Source organism: Mus caroli, chromosome 7, assembly GCF_900094665.2.
Source record: "Mus caroli chromosome 7, CAROLI_EIJ_v1.1, whole genome shotgun sequence".
Classification (NCBI taxonomy): domain Eukaryota; kingdom Metazoa; phylum Chordata; class Mammalia; order Rodentia; family Muridae; genus Mus; species Mus caroli.
The window spans coordinates 142,238,180-142,265,452 of NC_034576.1; the positions used below are offsets into that span (position 1 = coordinate 142,238,180).

The window sequence follows — 27,273 nt, forward strand, 5'->3', positions numbered from 1 at the left end:
CTTCCTTTCTTTCTTTCTCTTGTTTTTTTTTGTTTTTGTTTTTGTTTTTTTTTGTTTTGTTTTTCGAGACAGGGTTTCTCTGTATAGCCTTGGCTGTCCTGGAACTCACTTTGTAGACCAGGCTAGCCTCGAACTCAGAACTCCACTTGCCTCTGCCTCCCAAGTGCTGGGATTAAAGTGTGCCACCACCGCCCAGCTTTTTTTTTTTTTTTTTAATTTATTTTTCTTGTTTCAAGGATCAAATATCTGACAAAACAAAACTTGAGGGAAGAGTCTCTTCTGGCTGTTCACAGGGATGTAGTCCATTATGGAGGGGAGTCACAATGGCAGGAACAGCTTGGACATTGGCACAGGCAAGGAAGCTCACCCGCTTTCTCCTGTTTCCCCTTCGATTTAATTTGTAACCAGAGCCCATGGGATGGGGCCACCTACATTGGGGGTGCGTCTTCTCCTCTCAGTTAAACTTCCTTGGAAAAACACACTTAGAGGCTTGTCTTCTAGGTGGTTCTAAGTGAAGTTGACTATTTAGTCAAGGTTCTCTAGAGGAACAGGACCAAGGAGTGAATATGTATATATTTATATATCATAAGTCAACTTAAAGATAGTAACAATAACTGATCACACTTGAAAGCTGAGAAGTTAGTTTCTGCTGGTAGCCCTCAGCAGTCAGAGCAGTCCTGCAATAGCTGCCTCTCACTGTGTAAGTGTTTGTGTGTGTGTGTGTAAACCAGTAGTTAGTTGTTCTACAAGGCAGGGTGCCTTAGTAGTCCTAATTTGGTGCTGGAAGCTCAAAAGGTTCCTACAGAGCCTCTGATCCTTACTCCATGATGACAGATTGGACATACTGGCTCTTCTCTCAGTCAAGAAACCTGCAGCGACAGGGCAGACAACTTGTGGCAAGAGGGAAGAACGAGCAAGTGACAGGCAAGAAGGTGATCTTTTTCTGCCCCACCCTGTTCATCTGGGCTGCTGCCAGAAGGTGGCACTTACCACTGGAGTGGGCCTTCCTCTGTCAGACAAGGCAAACAGAACAGCTTCTGAAGTGATGCTCTCTACTCAGATGGTTCTAATTTGTGTCAAGCTGACATTGAAAACAGCCATCATGTTTATGACACTGGAGATGAACATTGCCTTGGAACTGAATATTGACAAAGGTATATGATGGAACTGACACCCAACTTCCTTCACTGCAGAGGTGTCCCACACTCCCTTTCTCAGTTAGGCCTTGACTCCTTACTTCCAGGACACTGCTTCTGCCTTGGGCTTCAGTTCTGTTTACTCTGGCAAGTGATGAGAAGAGAACTATCTCTGGCTTCTGTTCATCATGCTTTACTTTATCGTTACTATTACTGTTATTATTGTTGGTGTGTGCACTTTTGGGTGTGTGCATGCATTGGGTGAAGCATAACAAGAGGACAAGGTCATGTGAGCTGAGCTGAGGCCAAAAGGTAAAACTTATTTAGGGCATGAACTGCTGGGTTGTCTCCAAGGGATGGGAGAACAGCCCACCAAAAGAGGGGTTTGATGGCAAACAATGAAGAGACTCATAGTTGATTGTTGTTCAGAGAACAAGAGACTGGAGTGCCTATCTGTAAATGGGATATCTATATCATACCCTTCCTCCAAATTTCAAGGATCATGTAGGAAGAGGAAGCAGAAACCATTACAAGAGCTAGAGGTAGTAGACCTCTGTAGGGGAACAGTATTTGCTAGACATGGCAGTGCAGTTGTATGTCTGATTTTACAGTGTTTTGGTCTATATGCATAAGACCTGCATAAGATCAAGCCAGCCAAAAATCACAGCATAGTTGAGGAAGCATCTGTTGAAACATTCCACACTATAATTAACTTCATTAACACAGGAAGTGAACAATTCAAGTAGCCTCAGGAAGTCCCTGAAACTGACCAGATTTTTCTAGTCCCCTCCTTCTCCAAGATTATATAAACAGAAAAGACTACTGAGAGACTCAGACAAACTAAACTGAAGATTCTTAGACAAAACAGACAGCCTAGAAGTAGAGACCAAGAGAACAATGTGAAAGCAGCAGAGACAAGCTGAACTGCCTAGAAGAAAGAAAAACTAGCTATTCTACCTGGAAGAGGTTCAGACCAAGTGGGCTACTTGAAAAGGATACTCTCCAGCCTATTGAGCTACTTGTAGGCTGTTCAGAGTGGTCCACACTTCTAGTGTTTTTGTGGGCTTTCACTCATGTTGAGATGGGCTTAGGTGATGCAGCTGTCCTTAAGTAGTTTCTGTTCCTGTAACTAACCACTCAGCCATATTCCTATAAGTTATCTCAGTAAAATCCATTGGTTCATCAAGTTGGACTTTGGTCTCTCATGGGTTCACTTTCTCAAGTAAGTAGACATCGGTGTTGTGGGCTTCTCCCTAGGAAAAGTCTGTCACACAATATCTGCAGAAAATCTCTGCACGGATGGGGGAGGGGCTCATGAAAGTCATCCTTGTGACTGCTGCTGGGGAAAGAGAGTCAATTTTCTTCAGTGCTGCAGTCTCGGAGGGACTACCTATGCTCCGGTGACTGTCCTACAGCCAGGTGCACACAGATAGCATTAAATGGACTCAGTGGATATTTAAAAAGCACATAAAGTAGGGAGGGAAAAGTGGGGGGAACAGAAGAGGAAACAGGGTGGGGGAGGGAATGTGGGGTGGATTTCATTCTCCCTGGCAAAGATCACCTAGACTGAATGCAAAAGGATGGAGAATTCTATGCCAGGCAACCAAGATCCCCAAATAAGCAGAAGCAGCTGGGTTCAAGCCTGTAAAAATAGAATTCAGGGAAAACTCAGAGCTAAAGAACACTACTACATATTAATACATGGAGAAATCCTTCAAGAAGATAAAACAAATACTGCTCTCTGAATATTGGAATACCCAGTGCTCATAGTTTTATAAATTGAGTCTTATTGTACCTAAAGGGACAAAATAGTCCATGATACAATAATAGTTAAGTGGCTTCAATATACCACTATCATCAGTTGATAGATCTCTTGGGGAAAAAAAATCAATAAAGAAAGAAAGCACATAATTAAATTGCACCACAGATTGGAAGGCCATAGGAGACATCTGGAGAATATTCCACCCATCATCTATGAATATTCATTCTTGTTAGCAGCATATTGGTCATGGATTGTTTTAGTCTGTGCTTTTATTAGAAAGTTTTTACTTCTGCATTTCTTAAAAGTGGTCACATTACTGGGTGGTGGTGGTGGTGGGGCACACCTTTAATCCCAGCATTTGGGAGGCTGAGGCGAGCAGATATCTGTGAGGTCAAGATTATCCTGGTCTACAGAGTCCCAGGACAGCCAAAGATACAAAATGAGACTCTGTCTCAACAAACAAACAAATGGATTACTTTGCTGAACAGTGTAATTCATGTTAGCAGACACTAACACTCAGGGTTTGAGCGCTATGCATCCATTCTCTCTTAACTTTTAGAATTTCTGCTTCAGTGTCTGATATTTTCCTGATAGGCTTGCCTTTGTGAGTTGGCATTTTCTTGAAGTTTTCCATACTATTTCTTTTGTAGTCTTAGCATTTTAACTATGACATAGAGAGTTCTTATTAGTCGTATCTATTTGGGGTTCAAAATGTCTCCAATATTTGAATGTCTGTGTTGTAACCTAAATTTTGGAAAATTCTATGAGTAAGTTTCTATGCCAAGTATTATTATTATTATTATTAATTTTTATTTTTTCAAGACAGAGTTTCTCTATGTAACTGCCCTGGCTGTCTTGGAACTCACTTTGTAGACCAGGCTAGGCTTGAACTCACAAAGATTCTCCCTCCTCTGCCTTCTGAGTGCTGGGATTGAAGTTGTGCATCACCACCGCCTGGCTGCTGCTGCTGTTGTTGTTTCTTCCTCTTCCTCCTCTTCCTTCTTTTCTTTCTCCTTCTCCCCTGTCCTCCTCTTCCTCCTTCTTCTTGACATGGTCTCATGATTCCAACATGGGTCTTGAACTCTCACAACTTAGGAAAACGACCTTGAACTTTTCCTCCTGCTTCTATCTTCCAAACCGGGGGTTACAGGCAAGGGTCATTATACATTTACGTGGGGTTGGAGGTTGGACCCTGGCTCTATCCATGCTAGGAAAGCACTCTGAGCATTCAGTTGCATTCCTAGTTCATATTTAGCTTGTATTTTACTTCCTCAGCAGCCCAGGGAGTTTTAGGTTTGGTTTCTTGAGCATGTCTTAGAGTTCCTGAAAGCTATGGTTATGCTTATTTATTTCTTAAAAATTTTAGATTACATTTTATTTTTTAGTGTGTGTGTGTGTGTGTGTGTGTGTGTGTGTGTGCGTGCGCGCGCGCGCGCACGTGCATATCACAGCACTTTGGAGGTCAGAGGACAACTTGTGGGCGTTAATTCTCTCCTTCCACCATGTGGTCTCCTGGAATTGAACTCAGGCAATCTGGCTTGGTGACAGGTTCCCTTACCTTCTGAGCCATTTCACTGGTGCTATTATTTTCCTTTGTCATTCATCTGAGTATAGTATTTCTTTAGCTTTCCCCTCAGTCTTCAGTGCTCTTTCTTTTGCTTGATGTGGTCTACTGGCATTGCTTTCCACACTGACTTACTGGGTGGGGCTTTTCATCATTTTAACATTTCTGTTAGATTCCAGAACCCTGCCTGTCTTGGAACTTGTTGTGTAGATCAGACTGGCCTGAAATCACAGAGACCCACTTGCCTCTGCCTCTCAAGTGCTGGGATTCAAGCTTGTAACGCCATGCATGCCCGGCCTGATTTTTGTTGTTGTTGTTGTTGTTTTTCAGATTCTCCTTTTCCTTGTTGTAGTTCTTTTCATCCATGTGACTTTTTCATTCACATCCTGTACCAACTTCTTTCCTTCCTTCATCTGCTTGTTTGAAATCTTCTTATAGGTCACTGAACTAACCATTGCCAGACGTAACCATCAAGCCCAGCTTCCTTTTAGCTCCTTGCATAGTAGTTAAAGGTGTATGTCACGTACTTTGGTTGAGTCAGTTTGACATAGCGAAAGCTGGGAAGCTGACTGATGAAGCAGTGGGTTTCAAAGGGAACTCTCTTCCTGAGGTCTGGCATCTTTCTCCCCTAATTTTTATAAATCATAATATCAATCCTCCACTCACCGCTAGTCTGTTGTATGGATTCACGTGCACTCTATTTAGTATTACCTTATTGTAATGCCTTTTAAGATTGAATTCTAACATAGCTAAAGCCTTTCCCAGTGTTCTAAGATCCCAGATAACAGCAAGGAGCTTAACCTATTCAGTAACTAATTAAGCACTGCTATAAAACAATAAAAAACACTAGCCATTAATCCAGCTATCTGCGTAAAGAAGACTAAAAGTCTCACTGAGNTAGAAATCTTTACTACAGGTTACATTCCATGTCAGGAGTGAGTTAATATACTATCCTGATAAGTAAGATAGTCTCCAGACTAGATAAAATTTAACAAGGCCTAGAGAATTTCGGGGTCAGTGACACTACATTACTCTTGAAGCCTGTCAAGAGTTAAACCCCCTGGTGCTATAAACTCTAAAGTGTGAAATTCCTGCCTGGCATTAGGCTTCTCCCAGGCAGGGCTTGTTATCCCTAATGTAAACATTTAACTAGTTCTTGCAAATTCTTTTCTGTTGTATCTGGTAAATTTCAGTGTACCTTGTCTTACTTGTGATTTGTAGCTCCTGATAATTCGCTGTAATATAATAGTTTCATGTTTTACCAGAAAATTACATTCAGATTCAACACCTCTCTTGTGTGCTTGATTCTGTCTGTCGCCATCTGACTCTTTGCCTATCCGCTCGAGAGACTCGTTCTTACGCAGGCACAGGAAAAAGAAGGTCTGTGGCAGGTGTACTTACCAGACCAGTTACAGAGGCCAGTAACCAGTGTCTGTTAAAAAGGACAAAGGATGAAGATCCAGTGCCACTGTGGGTTTTTTTTGTTGTTTTTTGATTTTTTTTTAACCTTGCCATCCCATTTGCCTACAATTTCAGTGGAATTCAAACTATCTGGGTGCTGTCTATACAAACACTCTGCTTGGAGAACTGCCACTCACAAGGGGTAAAAAGCTTTACTTGTCACCTTGACAACCGGGAAGCGAGAACCTCAATAGAAGACTTGCCTAAGTTAGATGGCCTGTGGGAGCATTTTCTTGGTTGATGATTGATGTAGGATGGTCCAGCTCACTGTGGGTCTGGACTGTATCCAAGAACCTTTGAGTAAACAAATTGTAAGCCCTGTGGAGAACCTACTGCTTTATTCTGATAAATGTGCATAGTATTAAACCGACTCCTGATGATTTATCTTTATACCCATACATTAATTCATCTTTCAGCACTCATGAGGAAAGCTTCTTTTTGAAATAGATGACAACACAGAGACCCATCACTGGTTAAGGTTCAGAGAATAATGAGACTGTGGAATGTTCAGCACTGAATGAGACATCTACATCATACCCTGTCTTACTTTTTTGTTGCTGTGAAGAGACATCATGACCAAGGCAACTGAAAGAGTTCATTGGGGATTTGCTGTTCAGAGGATGAGTTCTTGACTATCATGGTTGGCAGCATGGCAGCAGGCAGGCAGGCAGGCATAGTACTGGAGCAGTAGCTGAGAATTTACAGCTTATCTGCAAGTAAGAGGCAGAAAGAGTTAACTGGGAATGGTATGGGCCTTTGAAACATCAAAGTCCAACCTAGTGACTCATCCTCTGTAACAAGGCCACACCTCCTAATCCTTCCCAAACAGTTCCACCTACTGAAGACCAAGGATTCAAACACAGAGGCCTATGAGGCCAGTCTTATTTAAATCACCACCCACTCCCTCCTCCCAAAGTTTAGTGATCATTTCAGAAGAGGAGAAAGAACTATTGTAAGAGTCAGAGGTGGTGAATAGCTACAAGGAAGCAGTGTCTTCCAGACATATCAGGGCAGTTACACATATGAACTCATAGCAGCTGTGACAGGATGTGCAAGACCTGACAAGCTCAAACCAGATAAAACCTCAGCATGGAGAAAGGAGGTGAATATGAAGTCCTGCCCTAGCTAAGAAGCTATTGGCACTTGGCATCTGCTGGAGAGGAGGAATAAGCTTTCTTTAAGGGTGTGGCCTCTGTAAAGTTGACCAGTGGATGGCCAAACACAGAGAGCATATGGGTAGCACCAACTATACATGATGGATTAAAAGGAATAAAAGAGGGCACACAAGTGGGTGGAGAGGAAAGGAAGGATGACTCTGGGAAAAGTGGATGACTCAGGGACAAATATGACTAAAATATAGTGTTTGATATTCTCAAAGGACTAATAAGAAGTGAGAAACGGAAGAAGGAATAGAGGTGGAGGGAATGCATGCTGGGAGAGTGACTTGGGGATGGATATGACCAAGATACATTACACATATACATCATATACAATAGACATATACATCATATATAATATAATACACATACATCATATACAATACACACGCATATACCCATACATATTCATATTTATATAAGATACATATTCACATACATATATATGGAGCTGTCAAAGAACAAATAAAAAAAAGAAAAAAAATGGTAAGCTAGCTGAAGGTGAGCCTGGAAGGAAGCCAGTAAGCAGGATTCCTCCATGGCTTCTGCTTCAGTTCCGGCCTGCTGGTTTCTGCCTTAGCTTCTGTGGATGATGAACTGTGACCTCTGAGCCTAATAAAGCCTTTCTTCCTCAAGTTGCTATGGTCATGTTGTTTACTTTAGGAAGCAAAGTAGGACACAGAGTACAGTGCCAGAGAGAGGCTGGCCAGGCCTTGCCCTTCCTTCCACAGGGCTGACCAGCCTCCCTCTGTGTCCTCCTTTCCTTCAGGAGAGATGTCTGGTTTTAAGTCTTTTGCTCATTTTTAGATGGGTCAATCCTATTTGGGTCGCTTGTTTTTATGTAGTCTGGATGTTAGATCAGAAGAGAGGCTCTTCCTGCAGGGCAGTGGTTCTCAATGTTCCTAATGCTGTGAACTGTTAATACAGTTCCTCCTGTTGTGGTGGCCCCCAACCATAGCATGAAATTATGCAAGCCAGCTGACTCCACTCCTGAGGCTACCACTCAGGAGCCATTTGTAAGCTGGGTGGGAGGCCTACAGCTCACAGACATGGTTCTTAGCTCTAAAATGGACGTATTCCTGCTACCTTATTGTGGAAGTTGGGATGGGTTCAGGACAGGCCTTGTTCTAATGCCTGTGACAGATGTATTTATCCCCTAGCTCCTCCAACCCCCCGACCCCCCACCTCTTTCACCATTAAAGAACATTTATCTATAGTGTTATGTACTGTTCTTTGTAAAAGCCAAGCTAGTACATCATAGACGCACTTGGTGTCCTGTTACTTAGCCCTGGGGCTGAGATTTGGGGAAGATTTCCACCTGTTTTATAGAAAATGGAATTCCAAGAGTAGGGCCTAAGAGTGCCAGGCTCATTGTCTCCCAGCTTCTCCCTGCATGAGAATAGCTATGTTAATGGAGAGCTAGAGACTTAATTCTAAATGCTCCAACCATCTGAGGGAATGTGTAAGAGCACCAATCAGAGCTAGGAAAGTCAGAGTTTCCCACAGCTGAGGTGTCCTTAAGCCACTTTCTGTGAATGCTGGGTGCTTCATGCTAAATGAGAAAGCAACTTAGAGTGTGCATAGAATGCAAATCCTGAAAGTTCACGTGGGAGAAAAACCTAGGCCACGTGGAAGCAACATCCAGACTTCCAAGTACTCTGTGCTGAGAAACCTTCCTTCTTCATCCTTGAGGTATCCGTGTCATCGTAGTGGGAGGCAGCGTGCCCAGCCTAGCAGAAGGCAGCCCCGTGTCTCCTCAGACCAGGCAGCACCTGTAGCAGTTGCCAATTGATGGGGCCTTGGAGAGATTTTGCAACATTTTTAATGAGCTACCTATTAGGGCATCCAGGGTCTTGTGTGGAGGCTACATCCCCAGGGCAGTGTGACTCTTGATTGTGGCCCATTGAGGTCTATGTATTTCCTGAACAGCTGCCAAGCACTCCCTGTCCTGGGATCCCAAAGCTGTAGGGAAGCAATGGACTGAGGGTGGCAGGGGCATTTGTCCTACCTCTGGGGCCCCATTCCATGTTGCTTATTCTCTGCCACTGATGCCTAGGTCCCATGTGACCAGCTCCATACACTCTGTGGCTGTAAGCCTCATGCTGCTTCCTGGTACCCAAGAGAGTTTCAGAGGTATGGGCCGGTGGGTGGGGGCAGTTCTCAGTGTTGATGCTCACAGAGCTCAGAGTTGAGCCATGACCCACACTGCATGGTCATCAGTGGCAGCTCCTTGCCTGGATCACAACTTTTTCCTGTCCACATGAGCAGAGGTAGCCTCCCTCAGAGGAGTAGCCTCAGGATGGACCAGGCAAACCCAGTCTGGATTGGTATGTGTTGCAGCAGCTCTTTCCAGAAGGCTGTAGGAGTGCTAGAATAGCGACAGCTCATAGTTTGTTTCCCAACTTGCCTGGGTATGCAGGATATCAATGTCCTACTTACATAGAGGGAAACTGAGGCACAGGAAATCCTCCAGTGGCACCCAGCATCTGGTGGGTAGATAAACTGCATCCCATATGATGGTGCATATGCCAGGCTGCTGCTCCACAGGTGTGTGGGCACCTGGCCTGGATTTCAGTGCCAGGAGAAAGTCAATAAGGGTGAGAAGTGTGGTGTAGCCCAGGGACAGAAGGTCTACCCTCAGGGATCCTCTAAGTCCCCAGGGCCTGGCTGTTGCCAGCTACATAATTGGCAAAAGTGTCCTCACAGACCCAGAACAGGGAGAGGCATAAATAACCAAGTGCACGAAGCTGTTCCTGCCAGGCCCAGGGCTGGCCTGGCTCTCACAGGCAGGTGGAGACATCTGCCACCTCATCAGATGCTTGTGGGCTAGAGAGGAACACAGCAGCCTCAGGGTGCAAGTGGGTTCTGGTCACTACATGGCTGACTGCAGAAAGAGCTTGGTGGAGACACTGCCTCCAGGCCTCTGCCCTGGAGGACCTCTGTGGCTGCTGTTTGAAACCAGGCTGGATCCCAAGGACCAGAGCAGGCATCCCCTTTCATGATCCTTCAGGTACCAGGTCTGACCTGGGTGGGGCTATTAGTGGTCACTCCCCAGTGACCACAGCCAGGGTAGTTTGATCAGGGTAGTTTTGTGGACCTGGGGCCAGTCTGCTGAAAGGAGATCCTCACATTCCAAGGAGGAAGTGCATGCCCGTATCTTCCTCTGTAGTCCAAATCTGCTGTTGGAATTGAACTGCTCCTTAAATGTCCAGGCTGACTTGTGACTGTAGGACAGGAGCAGCAGGGTTGAGCTCACAGGAAACCCCAGTGCAAGCCAGAGGTCAGCCAGGCTTGTGGCTGCTCTCTGTGCGCTTGGCCTGGGCGTATCCCTGCCCAGAGAGTTTGGTGTTGCTAATGCTGACCTTCTGGCTTCCTGGCTGCTTAGGGGAGCATGTTGAAGACCTGGGAAGGTAGTCTGCATCCCTCGCTTCAACGGGGACTGAGGCTGTCCCTGTGATAACTTGGACAAGGGAGTTCTCATCCTTGTAGGCTTATCCCTGACCTCTGAGAAGCCAGGCCACCTTTGGGCATATGGGTAGTCTATCGCCTCTGGACCCATCAAGTTTCATATGCAGTAGGGTGATAGACCCCGCTCTGGCTGGGGACCACAATCTCCAACTTCAAGCTTGTCTTCTGAGCATCAGGGGACACATGCCAGGTGCAGTTGTGTGGCATGATGACTGAAGTGACTCTGATGTCTGGGTGTCCTTCACACACAGGTAAGCAACCTCCCTCATCCACACATGGCTCTGGGTGGGCAGGAAATGCAACACTGTGTGTAGGGTATAGAAAGAAGCAGGAGGCTGTCCTCAAACGTCACACTTGAGAGTGTAACCTTCCACGTAAAACAGGACTTGGCGGCTTCTTCTTTCTCTTTGCGGCCCTTGCATTGTTTGGCAACCATGAAACTATTTTTCTAAATAAGAAGCTAGCTTGTCTAAGTTTGAGCTGAGGGTAGATGACAGTGCCATGTAGTTAAGACTGCCTCCCTGAGCAGGTCAGATGTCACTGGTATGATGGAGGTAACCATGGACTTGCAGAGGTGATGGCCAGGGAGGCTGCTGGGAACTTCTTCTCTATAGCAAGTATCTGGAACAGGAGGTACATTGTGTTTTGGTTGCAGACTTACTATGCAGATTAAAAGCAGCTATGTAGGGCTGCTGTGGATCTGGGGAAGGGACTACAGCCAACTCCCCCAAGGCACCTTCAGGTCTTCTGGGCGAGGGACTGTTGGTTTTGTGTTCAGGAAGAGGGTAAGTACCGGGATGTGGAGCATGGTGGTCCAGGAGGTGGGGCATGGTGGTTCAGTGGCAGCTCAAGTGCTTGTTGTGTGTAGTATGTGCATTTGTGCATGGCTGGGAAAAGGGAGGCATGGCAGGAAGTGCCAGAGGGTCACCTGACTTCTTCCTGGTCAGCCCAGAGCTGCTGGCTCTGAGAAGGGGTTGGGGGAGTGTGCTGAAACCCTGGGCTTCTTGGGTTGCAGAACCCATTAAACACCCCTCTCACCCACCAACACATTCATGCACCCTGTAGCTTCCAGGCCCCACCCATCGGCCTCTGGTTAGAAGGAGTAAGAGTGACAGCTCAAAATGATTTATTTATCAATATGTATCCATTAAGTGGTGTGTAAGAGTGTGTGATGTGTGTAGTGTGTATGTGGTGTGTGTGTGTATGGTGTATATGTGGTGTGTATATGTGTTGTGTGTGTGTTGTGTGTGTGGTTTGTTTGTGTGTTGTGTGTGCAGTGTGTATGTGTGTGGTATGTGTGTGTTGTGTGTGTGGTATGTTTGTGTGTTGTGTGTGCAGTGTGTGTGTGTTATGTGTGTGTTGTGTGTGTGTTGTGTGTTTATGGTTGTTTGTGGTATGTGCATGTAGTGTGTGTGTATGTGGTATATGTGTGGTGTGTATGTGTGTGTATTTGTGTGTGCGAGTGTGTGCATCTTTTCATGAGTCACTTTTCTCTTTCCACCATGTGAGTCCTGGTGATTCAACTCAGGTCGTCAGGCTTAGCAGCAAGTGCCTCTGCTTAGTGAGCCAATTCACAAGCTCAGATTGACAGCTTTTTAAATACACATTTCAGGAAATCTGCCTCATTTCTTTTTCAACTAGGGTTAGAGCCTGAGTCAAAGAGGAGCTAGAGGAGAAGGAGAAAAAGAAGAGGAGGAGGAGACCTATGGCTGTTACACCTGAATGTATCTCTTTTTGTGTGGGGCATTTCCATGGTGCAATAGGAGTGTTCTACAGGAGCCTCGTCTGGGTGCTGGGCAAAAATGCTGAAGAGCAAGGCACTCATAATTTCACTTGTGGAGATCCGATAGTTCTTGTCTTTTTCTAGGCTCTCTGATTCTGGAATAAGGACCTCTCTCTGCCAGGAGACAAACACTGTAGTTCCCTCCTCCCCTAGGTGACAGGCAGTGGGTAGATGGCATGCTGATGACTTCCTACAAGCACGGGCATGGTTGATGCTGTCTATCCAGGTACTCCCAAGGGGAACTGGGCTTGTGTGGGACCTGGGATGGTAGGACAAGGTGAGTAGACTCCACGAAGAACAGAAAAGGGCCATTCCCCTTACTTGCTGAGCCCCCTTTTTGGCAGCTTGGTAGTCCATGTCCTCAAAATACTTAATGGCTTGGAGTACTGGCCAGAACCTGTCCACACCAGGACCATTCATCTTGCTGGGCTTCCCGGGGCCAAGGAGCATGCGCATCGGGCTCTTCCTGCTTTTCCTGGTCATGTATCTGCTTACAGTAGCTGGAAACCTGGCCATCATCTCCCTGGTGGGTGCCCACAGATGCCTACAGACACCCATGTACTTCTTCCTCTGCAACCTCTCCTTCCTGGAGATCTGGTTCACCACAGCCTGCGTGCCCAAGACCCTGGCCACGTTTGCTCCCCCGGGTGGAGTCATCTCCTTGGCTGGCTGTGCCACACAGATGTACTTTGTCTTTTCTCTGGGCTGTACCGAGTACTTCCTGCTGGCTGTGATGGCTTATGACCGATACCTGGCCATCTGCTTGCCACTGCGCTACGGTGGCATCATGACACCTGGGCTGGCGACACGGTTGGCCCTGGGATCCTGGCTGTGTGGCTTTTCTGCCATCACAGTTCCTGCTGCCCTCATTGCCCGCCTCTCCTTCTGCGGCTCACGTGTCATCAACCACTTCTTCTGTGACATTTCGCCCTGGATAGTGCTTTCCTGCACGGACACGCAGGTGGTAGAGCTAGTGTCTTTTGGTATTGCCTTCTGTGTCATTCTGGGCTCCTGTGGTATCACACTAGTCTCCTATGCCTACATCATCACGACCATCATCAAGATTCCCTCTGCCCAGGGCCGGCACCGCGCCTTCTCTACCTGCTCTTCCCACCTCACTGTGGTGCTTATTTGGTATGGCTCTACTATCTTCTTGCACGTGAGGACCTCAGTAGAGAGCTCCTTGGACCTCACCAAAGCCGTCACAGTGCTCAATACCATTGTCACACCCGTCTTGAACCCTTTCATATATACCCTGAGGAACAAGGATGTGAAGGAGGCTCTGCGCAGGACAATGAAGGGGAAGTGAGCCACGGGCCTGTGTGCATCTCCTGTCAGAGGCTGCTCTGCAGGACTGGCATTGGCTGGCCTGTGGGCCAGTTTGGACCAGTGTCAGTCAGTGATCAGCACCCTTCTCTCTACAGAGCTTAGAGGGACATCTATCCTAGTTTATATGTTTATGGCTTTGTTCAGGAGTGCTTGCTGTTCCAGCCCCCAGTTCCAGGAAGATACTAGAAGGGAAACAGGATTATGAGTCCCTAGGAGGTCCCACCCAACCTCCAATATAAATACCAGAAGCTGTGCACCAGTTCTGGCCAGACTCCTGTGCGTTGGCCTAATAGGCTCTTCATCACCCTATGGATGTCACCAAGCCATACCTGGAATCTCCAGGAAGGACATGCCAGGCCATCAGGAGTCCATGCTCACAGAGGATAATCATGGTGGAAAACAATAAACAAGCAAGCAAGCAAGCAAGCAAACAAGCACAGAAGGCTCAGAGGAAGCTGAGGTCCTGCAAGGGCTTGCTGGGCTTGCACTAGGGTTTCAAGGTGTATCTACTGCATTTCCTACCTTTCTGGGTCTTTGACTGTAGGGAGTGGAGGTACAGGAAGGGATCAGAGGGAGCAGGGGCCCTGGATGCCTGTGTGGCCTCAGATTCTGGTTGGAATTAGGAAGGGCCAGGTTAGTTCTCAGGTAATTCTCCTGGGGGTAAACAGAGCATCACTACACTGAACCTGTTTCTTCATCCATAAACGTAACCATGACAGTACCGTCTCAAGGAAACCTGGGGAGTATTAATGACTTGGTGTGTCCAAAGTGCTTAGGTCTATGTGTCCAAAGTGCCAGAAAAATGCCACTAATATTGTTTTATAATTTAGTAGATAAAGCAGTTCAGATTGGTCCGTCTGTCTGCCTGCCTGCCTGTCTGTCTATTTAGAGACACTGAGTCACGCGTCTCAGGCTGGTTTCAAACTTTGTATGTAACTGAGAGTGACCTTGAGCATGTGATCCTCCTGCCTCTACCTCCCAAATGGCATTGATGCTACGTTTTGTGGTTCTGGGGATGGAAGCCAGGGCTTCGTGAATGCTGAACACGTGCTCAGCTGACTGAGCTACATACCACAGAGCGCAGATTGTTCCCTTAGTGTCCTGTGTCCTGTGTGCCTGTGTCCACCCTGATCTCTCAGTCCCCGGGGCCCCCAGAGAAACTGGACTCCTTAGGTGGCCCATATTGAGAATCAGTGGTTGGCTGTCAGGATTTGGAGAGGCCCCCGTGGCTCTGAGAGAGTTTGCACTTTGGGCTTTTTGAGAATTGTTGCCAGAGTGTCTCTTGTCCAAGTTGAGACATGGCCTCCATATCCTTGCAAATACCACGTCTGGGTCTAACCACGGGCTGACTGTTTTCACACTTTCCTGGCTCCTGTGTCCTAACCTCTGTGGCTTCTCTATTCTGTCCAACCGATGTCTGAGGCCTAGATGATCCACTCTGACTTTTCTCTTTACCGTCTTCCAGAGTGGAATCCCACGTAGGACATAGAAGCTCCTCCCTGCAGTGACCCCTACCTGGGATGGGACACAGGTGAAGATGCCACCCACCTAGAATTCCTCTTCTCCCAAGGTCTGGAGCCAGAGGAAGCACTGACCCTCAGGCTTGCACATCGAACTGAATTTGTACACTCAGCCGTCTCTGCTGCTGGAACTTGCATACTCTGTTTTTGTGGTTACTTTTCAAATGGTGAATTAAAGTGCACTGAGTTCAACCACTCCTGTTTGATGGAGAAGTCAGTAACACACTACACCTATGTGGTTTTGTGGGCCCCAGTACTCCTGGGGGATACAGGTAGCGTCAGGGATGAGGGGTGTTGTATTCAGTATCTGTGCTTTGCTGTGCAACAGCCTCTGTGCTGCTGGCTAGCCAGACTCTCTGAGAGCCCCCACTGATCCATCTGAGGCCATATAGCAGGGACAGCACTCAGGGACCCCCTTAGTCACGCTCTCCTGTCCTTCTGAAATGACACTACTTTCATGGGCTTCTTCACCAATCCTCTCCCTGAAAATTATGGCCATTATTGGGTGGCCCTGAGAAAGAGAGACAGAATAGGTAATTGTGTGTGTGTGTGTGTGTGTGTGTGTGTGTGAGAGAGAGAGAGAGAGAGAGAGAGAGAGAGAGAGAGAGAGAGAGAGAGAGAATGCAATCAATGCCTCCTTGGCCACCTTACTTTGGGTCAAGGTACTTACTTTGGATGTAGCCTTGGGTGGAGGTTCCCATCTTTGGGCTTAGCCCAACAGAGGCCACCTAGTACCCCTCAACCCTGTTAATGTCCCAGAGTTTTGTGAGCCGTGACAGGAGACTATGCAGTGCAGTGCTCAGAGTGTTAAATGGGCCCTGCAGTGTCCTCAGAACGCCAAGTTCTCAGGAGTCCAGAGTCCCTTGGCATCTGTAGGTCTGTTTTTCCTGGACTTCACCTTTTCCAACCAAGAAAGTTAGCTTCTCTGGAAACTCAGCATTTTGAAGCAGAATTTATTTCTTAGGTTTAGAAATTAGATGATTATTGAATGCTAAAAGGGAAAGCCTTGTATTGTTTTCTAGTGACTGATTTTTCTCCATAGGATGAATATATTAGTCAGGGCTGTGTAAAGAAACAGAGCAGATACAATGACTATATTCACACATGAGCACTCATGCACATGCGCACGCGTGCCACGGACCGGGCCTAATCGGCTCCCCTCAACCCGTGGGAATAGGGGTTCGGACAGATGGGCATAGAGTTGGTGGGAATTGACAGACAGACACAGACATGAGAGAGTGTGCTGGATCTGAATGTAATTTGTCAAATTGAGCATCAAGCTTTTTATACAGAAGAAAATAGGGAAGTTGGGTGACATACTGGCAAGGTACAAAGAGGTTACTGTATTCTTACACAAAACAGAGGAAGGCAAACATGGAAGAACTGGCGGGAACCAAAACTGGGGTAAAATTCAATGTTAACAACTGGGATCAAAAACGCTCCATCTAAGGTCCACTTAATCTTAGAAGCCAGGGGCAAGGGCTTCGTGCCCTTGCCATAGTTCCTACTCTAGTCTATTGTATAGTCCCCCTCCCCCCTAGGCCATTGTAAATACTTGTTTGTGTATGGGTGTAACTCAGCTATCTATAGTTCTAAGTATCTACTCTGGTTCCTTCTTAGATCACAAACTTCCTTCTTCCTAGATAGTGGTAAATTCCTGTGTGGGGCAGTGACTTAGCTATCCATGCCCAAGGTTGGATCAAGGACTGCCTAGAATCTAATTTAGCTATATGTCAAAATATCAATCCTTAGGAGCACTTGTAATAAAGCAATATTAAGGGAAAGCACACAGATCCATTTACCAACTAAAGCAAGGACATTGGAGCATTCTTTATACAGGATGCCACGATTCCAGGAGACTAAGTTTTCATGAACTGTTCGCCTCGGGACAGTGCCCAGGTTTTCGGGGCCTGTCACGCTTGTCACGACTAGAGTGGATGTAGCACGTGCACACACACACACACACACACACACACACACACACGCCCCACCCACATCAGATTTATTGGAGTGACTTGAAGTTCCACATCACAGTCAGTCAATCATCAGAGGAGTGCAGGGCAGGAACTCGGTGCAGGGAACTGGAGACAGGAACTGAAGTAGAAGCTACTGAGCAGTGTTGCTTATTGGATTGTCCTTCCACACCAGCTCCATTTGCTTCCTTATTCACCCCAGGACCACTTGTCCATTGGTGACATCACCCATGTGGACTGGGCTCTCCCACATCAATCTTTAATCAATAAAACTTCTTACTGTTTTGCTTGTAGGCAATCTGGATGAAGGTGTTGTCTCGGTTTGAGTTCCTCCTTTTTTTTTTTTTTCTGGGCTAGGTTCTTTATTATTACAGTCAGGAAAAAGAGGTGCAGAGTGGCAATATAACCCTATCTTTGCCAGGTTGAGAAAAAAAATCCAACCAGGACAAAGAAGAAAGCTGATAGCTGTGTTGTTCTAGTCCAGTAGGAGCCACATCTCCATGACAACAGGAAAGCTACATAGTGATGGATGGTTTTCATTGACTGATCTCCACTGGTTGGTCTTCACTCATTCATTCATTCACACCTACATATAGTTTTATGTTTTAATTTTTTCAAGAGAAGGTCTAACTATGTAGCCCTGGCTAGCCCTAAACTTACAGAAATACACCAACTTCTGACTCCCAAGTGCTGGGTTCAAAGGTGTACACACCACCACACCCAGCCACACTATGTACAATTTTTAACCACTTGTTACCACTTAATTTTTATTTCTGATTAATATTAACTGTGAGGACTATTAGACCTCAATATAATATGTCCAGGACATGCTTATGTTTGGAAATGAGCAAAATATGTCAATATTCTGTTAGGAATTTTTGTGTCTGCGCCCATGGGAGATGGTCACCTGTAGTACTCTCTCACAATGTCCTTGCCAGGGTTAAGTGCTAGGGTGATGCTTGCCAAGCACAGTGACTCAGGAAATGCCGCCCACTCTCCTTAGACAGACTGTGGAGAACTGTATGGCTTCAACATGTTTGACAGAATTCACGAAGGAGCCTGATTGGATTCCTTAATTTCAAAAAATTGATCGATACAATGTTTTCAGTGAACATGTGAAATTTGAAAGAATTTGAGAAAGCCTGTTGGTTTGCCTTGTGATTAAAGCATGCATGTCTATGCATGTTAGTGGTTTAGTATATGTTTAGATGGTTTCTAGATATTTCCTTATTCACTCATAAAAATGCAACCACAGATTGCTAGAACGTTGTACCCTCCTAGAAAATACCCATGTTTATTTGCCAGTATTAACACTTCCTAGACTGAGGATCCTGAGAACAGGTCAGCAGTTCTTCCCTGTGTTAACCACCAACACTGTCATCCAACCATCCTCCAGCTCAATAAGCCAGCTGCCCACCCAGCCTCCCATCCATTTACCTATTTCTCTGTTTGTAATCCCACATACCCATCTATCTACTCATTCATCCATCCATTGTCCATCTGTCCACCTATCTATCCATTCACTCACGTATCCATTCATCTGTCTATCCATTTATCATTCATCTATTCACCTGACCCGTCCAGCAGGTCCAGTTATTCAAGGGTCACGAGGGGACCTCCTCCTAAGAACCAAATGGGGGTTAGAGAGAGATGAGGGCCTTGTGCGAATAACGACACGGAAACCGTTCTGGAATGTATCAAAGCCCCGTATTTTGAGAAAGACCCAAGGCTTAAATGCACAAGCAAAAGGGGAAGTACAGATACTTATCAGTGGGAGGGGTAGGATAATACAAGCAAAAGGAGAAGTACTTATGGGAGGGGGGCAATAGAAATTCTTTCTTTTGGCAGCTACACGGGGAAGCAGGAACTTGGTGGTATCAGGGTGTGGTCAGGACATCTGCGATGGCTTAGGGCTGGAACTTTCTCGGAATCGGTAGGGCTGGAACATTCTCGGAATCGGTGTGTCGGTGGCCCTCTTTTGACCCCCTTTTCTTCTTAGGGGGAGAGGCCCAATTCAGAGATTAAGAGTTGTCTTAATAGCTCCCAACATTCACCAACCTATCCATCTTTCTACCAACCAAACAATCTATAAACTCATTCACTCACCCACTTACCCATTTACACACCCATCCATCCACCAGCCTCCTCATCCATTATGCATCCACCTACCCACTCTTCCACCTATCTATCTATCTATCTATCTATCTATCTATCTATCTATCTATCTATCTATCTATCTATCTATCTATCTATCTATCTATCTATCTGTCTGTCTATTATCTATTTATCATATACTTACCTATCTACTTATCTATCATCTATCTATAATCTATCATCTATTATCTATCGTCTACTTATCTACCTATCTTTATCTATCCATCTGTCCTTCATTCATCCACCCATCTACCCACTCACTCATTGAGGGTTAAATCTTTGAGGCTGCAGGTCTACTTTAGTTTTTCCCCAGGGTTCTTCCTGCTGAACCCAGACTCTGAATGCTGTTCATCTACATCTGTTACTCTAGCATCATTTCCTTCAAGTGTGCCATAGTCTTCATCTTGATCTCACATATTTCTTGGCAGTTCTTAGTCTACAAGGGTACTGTTGGTAGGCTACCTGCTCTCCTAAGGTCTATGTACGATTAGCTTGAACAAGCACTAATTATGAGATATAAAAATGCTGTGTGCTCTAGTCCAATTTTATTTATGAGCTGGGGCTCTGTCCTTGCTCTAATTAGTGTTATGGAGGTATTCAGTCAATTACTCAGTCAATAAACACTTCAATAACCCTATGTGTGCCAGGTTAAGGAGGTAGGTGACTATTGCTCCAATTCAGTGGTTCTGGCTCTAGGTTCCTGTCTGTGTGTTGTCATGGATGTGTGGAATGAAAGCTCATGAATCAGTTTGAGAATGTGCTTTTGTTCCCATTGAGATACAGAACACACTCATAGTTAAGAATTCACAGAGTAAGGTGTAGTTCTGTAATCCCTTGGATGGGCTGAAGCAAGAGTATTGTCATGAGTTCCAGGCTAGCCTGGGCTATATATGCAGAACTTGTCTCAAAATAAAACAATGGAACAGATCAGAATTCATATTAAATGTTAAATTTTCCATCTTTGTTCATGTGTTTTCTTTATTTTTGGATATAGGAGTGTTCCATCAGGTTAGTGTCCATCTTTCCTTTGGACACTTTTCTTTCCTGGGATATGGTGCTTTGGGTTGCTTAGTTTTGTGGTTCCTGCTCAGGTCAGTCAGGGTGATCTGCCTGGCTGTGGACATGTAGCATGCAACAATCAATGCTAACCAAAATCTACATACAGCTATGTCTGGAGCAGAATAGTGTTAACTCAAAGGAGGAAGTAGGAAGCCACTGTGTGGGGTCTGGTTGTGTCTCACCTTCTCTGGCCTGCTGGGCACACCTTCAACTCTTAGGGTAAACAGCTTGGATCCTAGATATTTCCTGAAGTCATGAAAGCAGATGTTAACCTCTGCCTTCTGTTCTTTAAAGTTCCACAGTGAGTTGAAGGGGAGAGCCAAGGTTTCAACATTGTATCCGCAGGTTACCTAAGAAGAGAATGACCTACCTTCCAGAGTCTTTTCTTTTCTGGTTTCTTTTCTCCAAGTTACTGTTTTCTGGTATTGTAACAACTTAGACTCCAACTTAGATTCCTGGCCTGGTGCTCTCTGACTTAGACCCCCATGGCTTCAGCTTCTGAAGAACCTCACCATATGGTGAACTGAGTTAGTCCTTTTGACAATGGCCTTACAAGTGACTGTGGAGGATTTTGGAGTTGACCTGCAGGTCAACTCCTTGAACTGTGACTGAGACCATGACTTTCCACACGCACCACTAAGGTACATATTCATCTCCTAAATTGAAATTAAGTCATCTCACAAAGTAATAGGTGCTTTTTATACACACATGCTGTTCTATTTTGTTCTGATTTTCATAGGAGGTCCCTCTCTGCCACCCCTGCTCATATCTTGCTGGTCCATCTTCTCTCTGCAAATTGTTGATGCTCTCATGTGCCATTACTTAAGGTCCCTGAAGATCTTTGTCTTGCGATGTCTCATGGTTCCCAGATCCTTAAGTTCAGTCATTTATTTAAAATGTTATCTTTTTATTTATGCATCTGTGGTTATTCTCCCTGCTCCACTTGTATGTGTGTGTGAATGTCCATGTATGTGTGGGTGCCAGAGGAGGCCAGAAGAATGTTGGGTCTGGATCTGAAGTTAAAGACACTTGTGAGCTGCCTACTGTGGGTGCTGGGAACTAAATTTCATCCCTTTGAAAGAGCAGCAAGCATTTCTAATTACTTATCACGATATCTCTAGCCTTCCTAATTTATTTAAATTATTATTTCGAGGCAAGGATTTCTTCCTTTCTTTCTTTCTTTCTTTCTTTCTTTCTTTCTTTCTTTCTTTCTTTCTTTCTTTCTCTCTCTCTCTCTCTTTCTTTCTTCCTTTTTTCCCCCTAAGTTGCCCACTCTGGCTTTGAACTTTCTCTGTAATCAAGACAAACATTAAATTTACAACCTTTATGCTTGGTCTGTGGAGTAGCCAGGATTTCAGGTCTGTACCACCACATCTAGCCAGGACACTTACTTTAGCAGAGATTTGAAGGGTGAGTTTGAAGGAACAGAATCAGGGTCAGATGTTACTTGGAAAATAAGCCAGGGTGACAGAGAAAGGCATAGGACCTGCTGACTCCAGGATGCCAGGGGCAAGATCTTATTGACATGGGCCCTGCCGAATATACCCTTCTGGATGCCATTAGTCATAGTGGAGAAAGTGCCATCACAGACCCCTTGAGCCCATGCTTCAGTAAATTGTGAACAATAGATGTGAACACTCCTCCCCTCAGTCTTAAGCAACACTGATAAGTGATAAAGCTTATCTCCACAGGGAGCCCAGAATCAAGGGCATGTGTCGAAAAGATAACAAAATTATTATTACTCCTGAAATAGTTGTGGTCCCTAACCTAAGGCAACACCGTTCTTCATAATTCTGCAGCATTGAGACTGTTCTTCATAATGAAACCTTCTCAATCAGATCAAAGCATAGTCCATGCACAAGAACCTTCATGGCCTTGAGCATCTGGGATGCGTGGTGTATCAGTTAGGACATGGGCAGATGCTGGGGGACCCAGCTGGGAGGCTATGGGTGCTTCACACATTGCAGATGGTAAGGACTCCTGTAGACTCCAGGAGCCTGCTGGCCGTTTCCAGTTTCCCTGTGCAGCTGGAAATGTAAGCTACTGAAGTCCCAGGTGACTGGGCGTTGAGATACACTTGGCCATCTGCTGGCTGCTCCTGCTTCCTGGCCTCTTTTATAGACTTTAGCCCTTACCATTTTCTCTGCTACCCAGTGAGGGTTCTCCTTAGCCCACAAGGCCAGTGATAGGTTGCAGTTTACTCCCCGAGTGGTTTATGGGACAAAAGGCACATTAGAAGAGGTACCTATTGAAGGGACACCTGCTAAGGGACTCCTGCTCAGGGTCACCCCCGCCAAGGGGGTGCTTGTTAAGGGTTCCCTAGCAAAAGACATTAGCTGATCACACACCCAGTGAGGTGACACTTGCTCAGGGTCAATCTTTGAGGAGACACTTTCCGAGTAGACATTTATTGTTATTAGATATTTTCTTTATTTACATTTCAAATGTTATCCCCTTTCCTGTTTTTCCCTCCAAAGATCCCCTCCTCCTATCCCCTACCCCTGCTCCCCAACCCACCCACTCCTGCTTCCTGGCCCTGGCATTCCCCTACACTGGGGCATAGAGCCTTCACAGGACCAAGGGCCTCTCCTCCCATTGATGCCCGACTAGGCCATCCTCTGCTACATATATACAGCTGGAGTCATGATTCCTTCCATGTGTGCTTTTTGGTTGGTGGTTTAGTCCCTGGAAGCTCTGGAGGTACTGGTTAGTTCATATTGTTGTTCCTCCTCTGGGGCTGCAAACCCCTTCAGCTCCCAAGTAGGCATTTGTTGAGGGGACATTTTTCTCATGAGGCTGTCTGAAAAGGCACAAAGGTGCCACTGGTCGAGGGCTCATCTACTCTAAGTGCTTGTTGAGAGCCTTCTGTTGGGGGGCGTATTGCTTGGAGACACCCTCCCCTGGCTCCAGCCACACCTAAATCTACCTGACTTTTCTGCCAGGGAACCTCAGCACTCCTGCTGTTGCAGCTAATAGGCCTGGGTAGGCAGCAGGTGGCAGTAGTTCACCTCGAGGGAGCTGGTGATGGTGGCTCAGTTCCCAGGTACCTGCGTTCATTCACCCACACAGCTCAGTGGGGGAACCTGCACTCTTTCTTAACCAGCTCTACCCAAGGGACTGGCAGTCCTGTGTGAGGAATGCTGTTTTTAATTATTATTATTATTTTACGTTGAGCTTTGTTTCTGATAAAAAGTTCATAGTCTTTAGGCAACTGGGGAATAAGTGAACAAACCTCTTGGTACCCAATCAGATTTGCAGTGTGCAAAGATCCCAGTCAACTTCTGTGAGAAGTTTTAAGAGCCACGGGATTTCCTGTGGCTTTCCCTGGGGCTCCATTAAAAAGAAGGTAGGAGGGGCTGTGGGAGGCTGAGCAGCCATGGGGCCACCTTGCCTGACTCTGGGTCCATCAGGAAATTGGTGGTTCGGGCTTGTTAGGAAAAAAAAAATCCATGGATGGTGAAAACTATCCCAATTAATAATGCTTCAAATTCACCGAGGAATTAATTATTTCAGAGCAGCTAATTAATTTTAAACAAGCAATTATGTATTAGGTGAAAGGCCCTCCTGAAGGGAAAAAGGCAGCTTGAGATGAACTCACTCATGTGGAGATTCCGTCTCTCAAAATGCTGCCCACGAGAGGGGCATTCAGACGACGACGGCGAGCCAGGGCGTCCTGGCTAAGCACCCGCCGTGCATCATGGGACTTGCCTGTTGCATACCTGGAGTTTCCTGTCTGTCACCGAATAAAACATTCCCCGTGTGCCTGGAAGCTGGTCTTTTCTGGACATAGCCAAGCCATGGGAAGGGCTACTCTTTGGGATGTTGGGTATTTTCAGCCATCTCTGCTTTTTTTTTTTTTTTTTTTTCAGCCTGTATTGCAAAGGAATCGCATGCCTTTTCTAGATGTATAAAATTTTTTATGAAGTGCACCATACACTCAGAAAATTGCCCAACTTGTAAAGGTATGATTTGAGAACTTTTCATAAACCGAGCATGTGCACAGCACCCCATTGAGAACTGGCATGCCAAGCTGCCAGTTCGTCTCCTTGCCTGCCTCTGTATGGTCTGTAGGTTCTCTCCATGATGTCCTGGTGGATGGCTCACCACCTCTCATTGCTGAGTGTATCTGTTGCATAGGCAGCCCACACTAAGCCACTGGACTAGGAGCATTGCTTCCATTATTCAGCTATTATAAATAACACATTGATCATTATTATATGACGTACATGTTAGCTGTGTCTGAGAGCCATTGGGCTGTGTGCATTCAGCTACAGCTGATAATGTAAATAGTTATCCGGAGTGCTATTCTGCGCATGCTTGCTGTGGGGATACTGTGCACCTGATTTATACACAGTCTTTTATATAAAAACATTTTTTTTCTGGCACAAGCTCCCTTTAATCTGTGCTCTCTCATCTGCTGTCGTGATCCCTGTTGCTATGATTCACACCTACATTAACTTTTTTTTTTTTTTTAAATGTTGCTGTGCATGTGAGCCTTTGTGGGGAGCAGGCTGATGAGTCCAGCTCTGGGCTGAGGCTTTCAATATGAAGGGGTCCTGAGTCATAGGTGCCAGAGTACTGGGTCAGACAAGTACCATAGCTCCTCACAGGCAACGAGAGAAGTCCCTACTTACATGTGTTGTGCAGATATCAGCTTATACACTCCACTTTGTGATGGATAGATAAGACTTCCAGTCCTTAGGAGAGCTGGGTGTAAACTAGCTCTACCCCTAGTGGTTGACTTTGGAAATACAGCATGGAAATGTCTCACAGACAAATTTAAACACAAACTTAATGTGACCCAGCAACTCCACAGCCAGGTATTTATTTACTCAGGAAAAATGAAGCTCTTTATTCTTCTATGCAAAGATGCTGAGCTTGTTTTAAGGTTGTATTTTAGATTTATTTATTTATTTTATGTATATGAGTACCTTGTAGCTGTCTTCAGACACACCAGAAGAGGGCATCAGATCCCATTACAGGCTTGTGAGGCACCGTGTGGCTGCTGGGAATTGAACTCAAGACTTGGAAGAGCAGTCAGTGTTCTTAACCATTGAGCTATCTCTCTAGCCCTAAGATTGTATTTTAACTAACAATATTATATATGCGTGTTAATGGAGTGCAGTGTTTATATCATAGAGCAACAGATGGGTTGATTATCATATTAGTCATCAGAGCTGCAAGCCAAATTTAGTCTACAGCCCTCAGCCTGTGAGGGTGTTGTTCACCATATAGGCGAGATGCAAACAGCCTGTTGAATGAAACATGTCAGTCTCTTTGTATGTGAGGAGGAAGATGGCAGGGGGCAGGGGGAAAGCAGGACAGAGCTTGTGGGTAGAGGAAACTGGGTGCCCACCTGGAAGAAGCAGTTAGGACCAAGGGCAATCCTGATCTGACTACAGTGCTAGCACTATTTTACACAGTGGTTAGAGTTCAACACACCATACACCCCATGGAGTAAGTCTTATCACATGTAATAATATATTAATAAGAACTAGGATGGTGTAAAGATGCCATTGCAATCACGTAAGATAAAATCCTCCTGTTTCCCCTCACAGGCCATAGGCCACCACAGGGCCACTTGGCCACATCCTGATAGCTCTGGTCTTACTGGGCACCTATAGGGCAGAATTGGCTGCTATCCACTGGAGTCTTTCTCCTTCCTGCTTTTCAGGTTATTTTGGCCCCTGAATCTAGCCAGCCTGACTGTCTCTTCTCATGGAGAGGTTGGGGTCTACATGAATGGCAAGGGAAGAACTTTGCAAGTGGCAAATGGAAACACTTGATACTCTGAGCCTCTCCTTGAGGCACATCTGTGGACTTCCTGTTGGTCAGGAACATGCTTTAGGGACAGAATCTGGTGGAAGAGGACTCAAAATTTAGAGACTCAAGAAAGCTGGTCTTGGGTCATGTGATGGATCATAGCTGGAGGCTGAACTGTGACACCCCCAGTGCCACTTCAAGGACTGAAGAGCTGGAACCAATTGCCCATAAGTGCTGTGGCCTCTCAGCAATGCCCAGTCTTCAGCTATGCATTTTGAGTGGTGTCAGCCTCATAGCTAAAAGGCCCCTTAGGTGGCAGGATATGAGCCCAAACACCCTGTGTTGGCCACCTCACTCCTTTTTTTTTTTTTTTTTTTGGTTTTTCAAGACAGGGTTTCTCTGTATAGCCCTGGCTGTCCTGGAACTCACTTTGTAGACCAGGCTGGCCTCGAACTCAGAAATCCGCCTGCCTCTGCCTCCCAAGTGCTGGGATTAAAGGCATGTGCCACCACGCCCGGCCACCTCACTCCTTGATCACTCATTTTCTTGTAATAAATACATCTTCTCTCCAAACCTAGCATGCTTTCAAATATCAGAAAAAGACAAGTTGCACATCAGCATCTCGACCCTTCTGCAGACTGCTTTCACACAGAACATACTTGGTGGCTTGATCTATGGTATTTGCCTATTGTATCCCCATGTGTCCTCTGAATTGATGCTAGTATCATCCTTGCTTTACACGTGGAGAGTGGAAACCAGACCATAGTAAGCATTATCTGAGCAATGTGCAACCAAGATTAAGTTGTCAGAGCTGAATGACAACAGCCCAGGCAGGCTGTCTGTCACACGGCTCCTACCTGATGCTTACATGACTGCTTGCCACCCATAGTAACTTTCATGTACATGACATTTACCTTAAGGCCACAGGCGTCACTGTTATTCTGTAGATCAGGAAGAAGAGGCTCCACGCAGCTATGGATGGAATGGTAGTATAGCAACGTGAAGTGCTAATGGCCTTTGCCAAGTGTCTCTTGCCTTAGTTACCCCAAGGCATAGTATTTACTCCTCACAGTGCCCACACCTGCCCTCAGCCCTGGCATTGACACAGTGGGCAGGAGTCCCTGCTGTTGCCAAGACGGCAGAG

General features: G+C 45.7%; 2 protein-coding genes across 2 annotated transcripts in view; both read left to right on the plus strand.

Annotated features, from left to right (window-relative positions):
- Window positions 1–27,273, plus strand: part of LOC110298463 (scavenger receptor cysteine-rich domain-containing protein SCART1-like) — an 83,324-nt gene that overhangs the window by 10,856 nt on the left and 45,195 nt on the right. The gene's annotated exons all lie outside the window — the stretch shown is intronic.
- Window positions 12,687–13,693, plus strand: LOC110299497 (olfactory receptor 287). The gene has a single exon (XM_021169209.2). The coding sequence runs from the start codon at window positions 12,687–12,689 to the stop codon at window positions 13,638–13,640; it is 954 nt and encodes a 317-aa protein (XP_021024868.1). The 3' UTR covers window positions 13,641–13,693.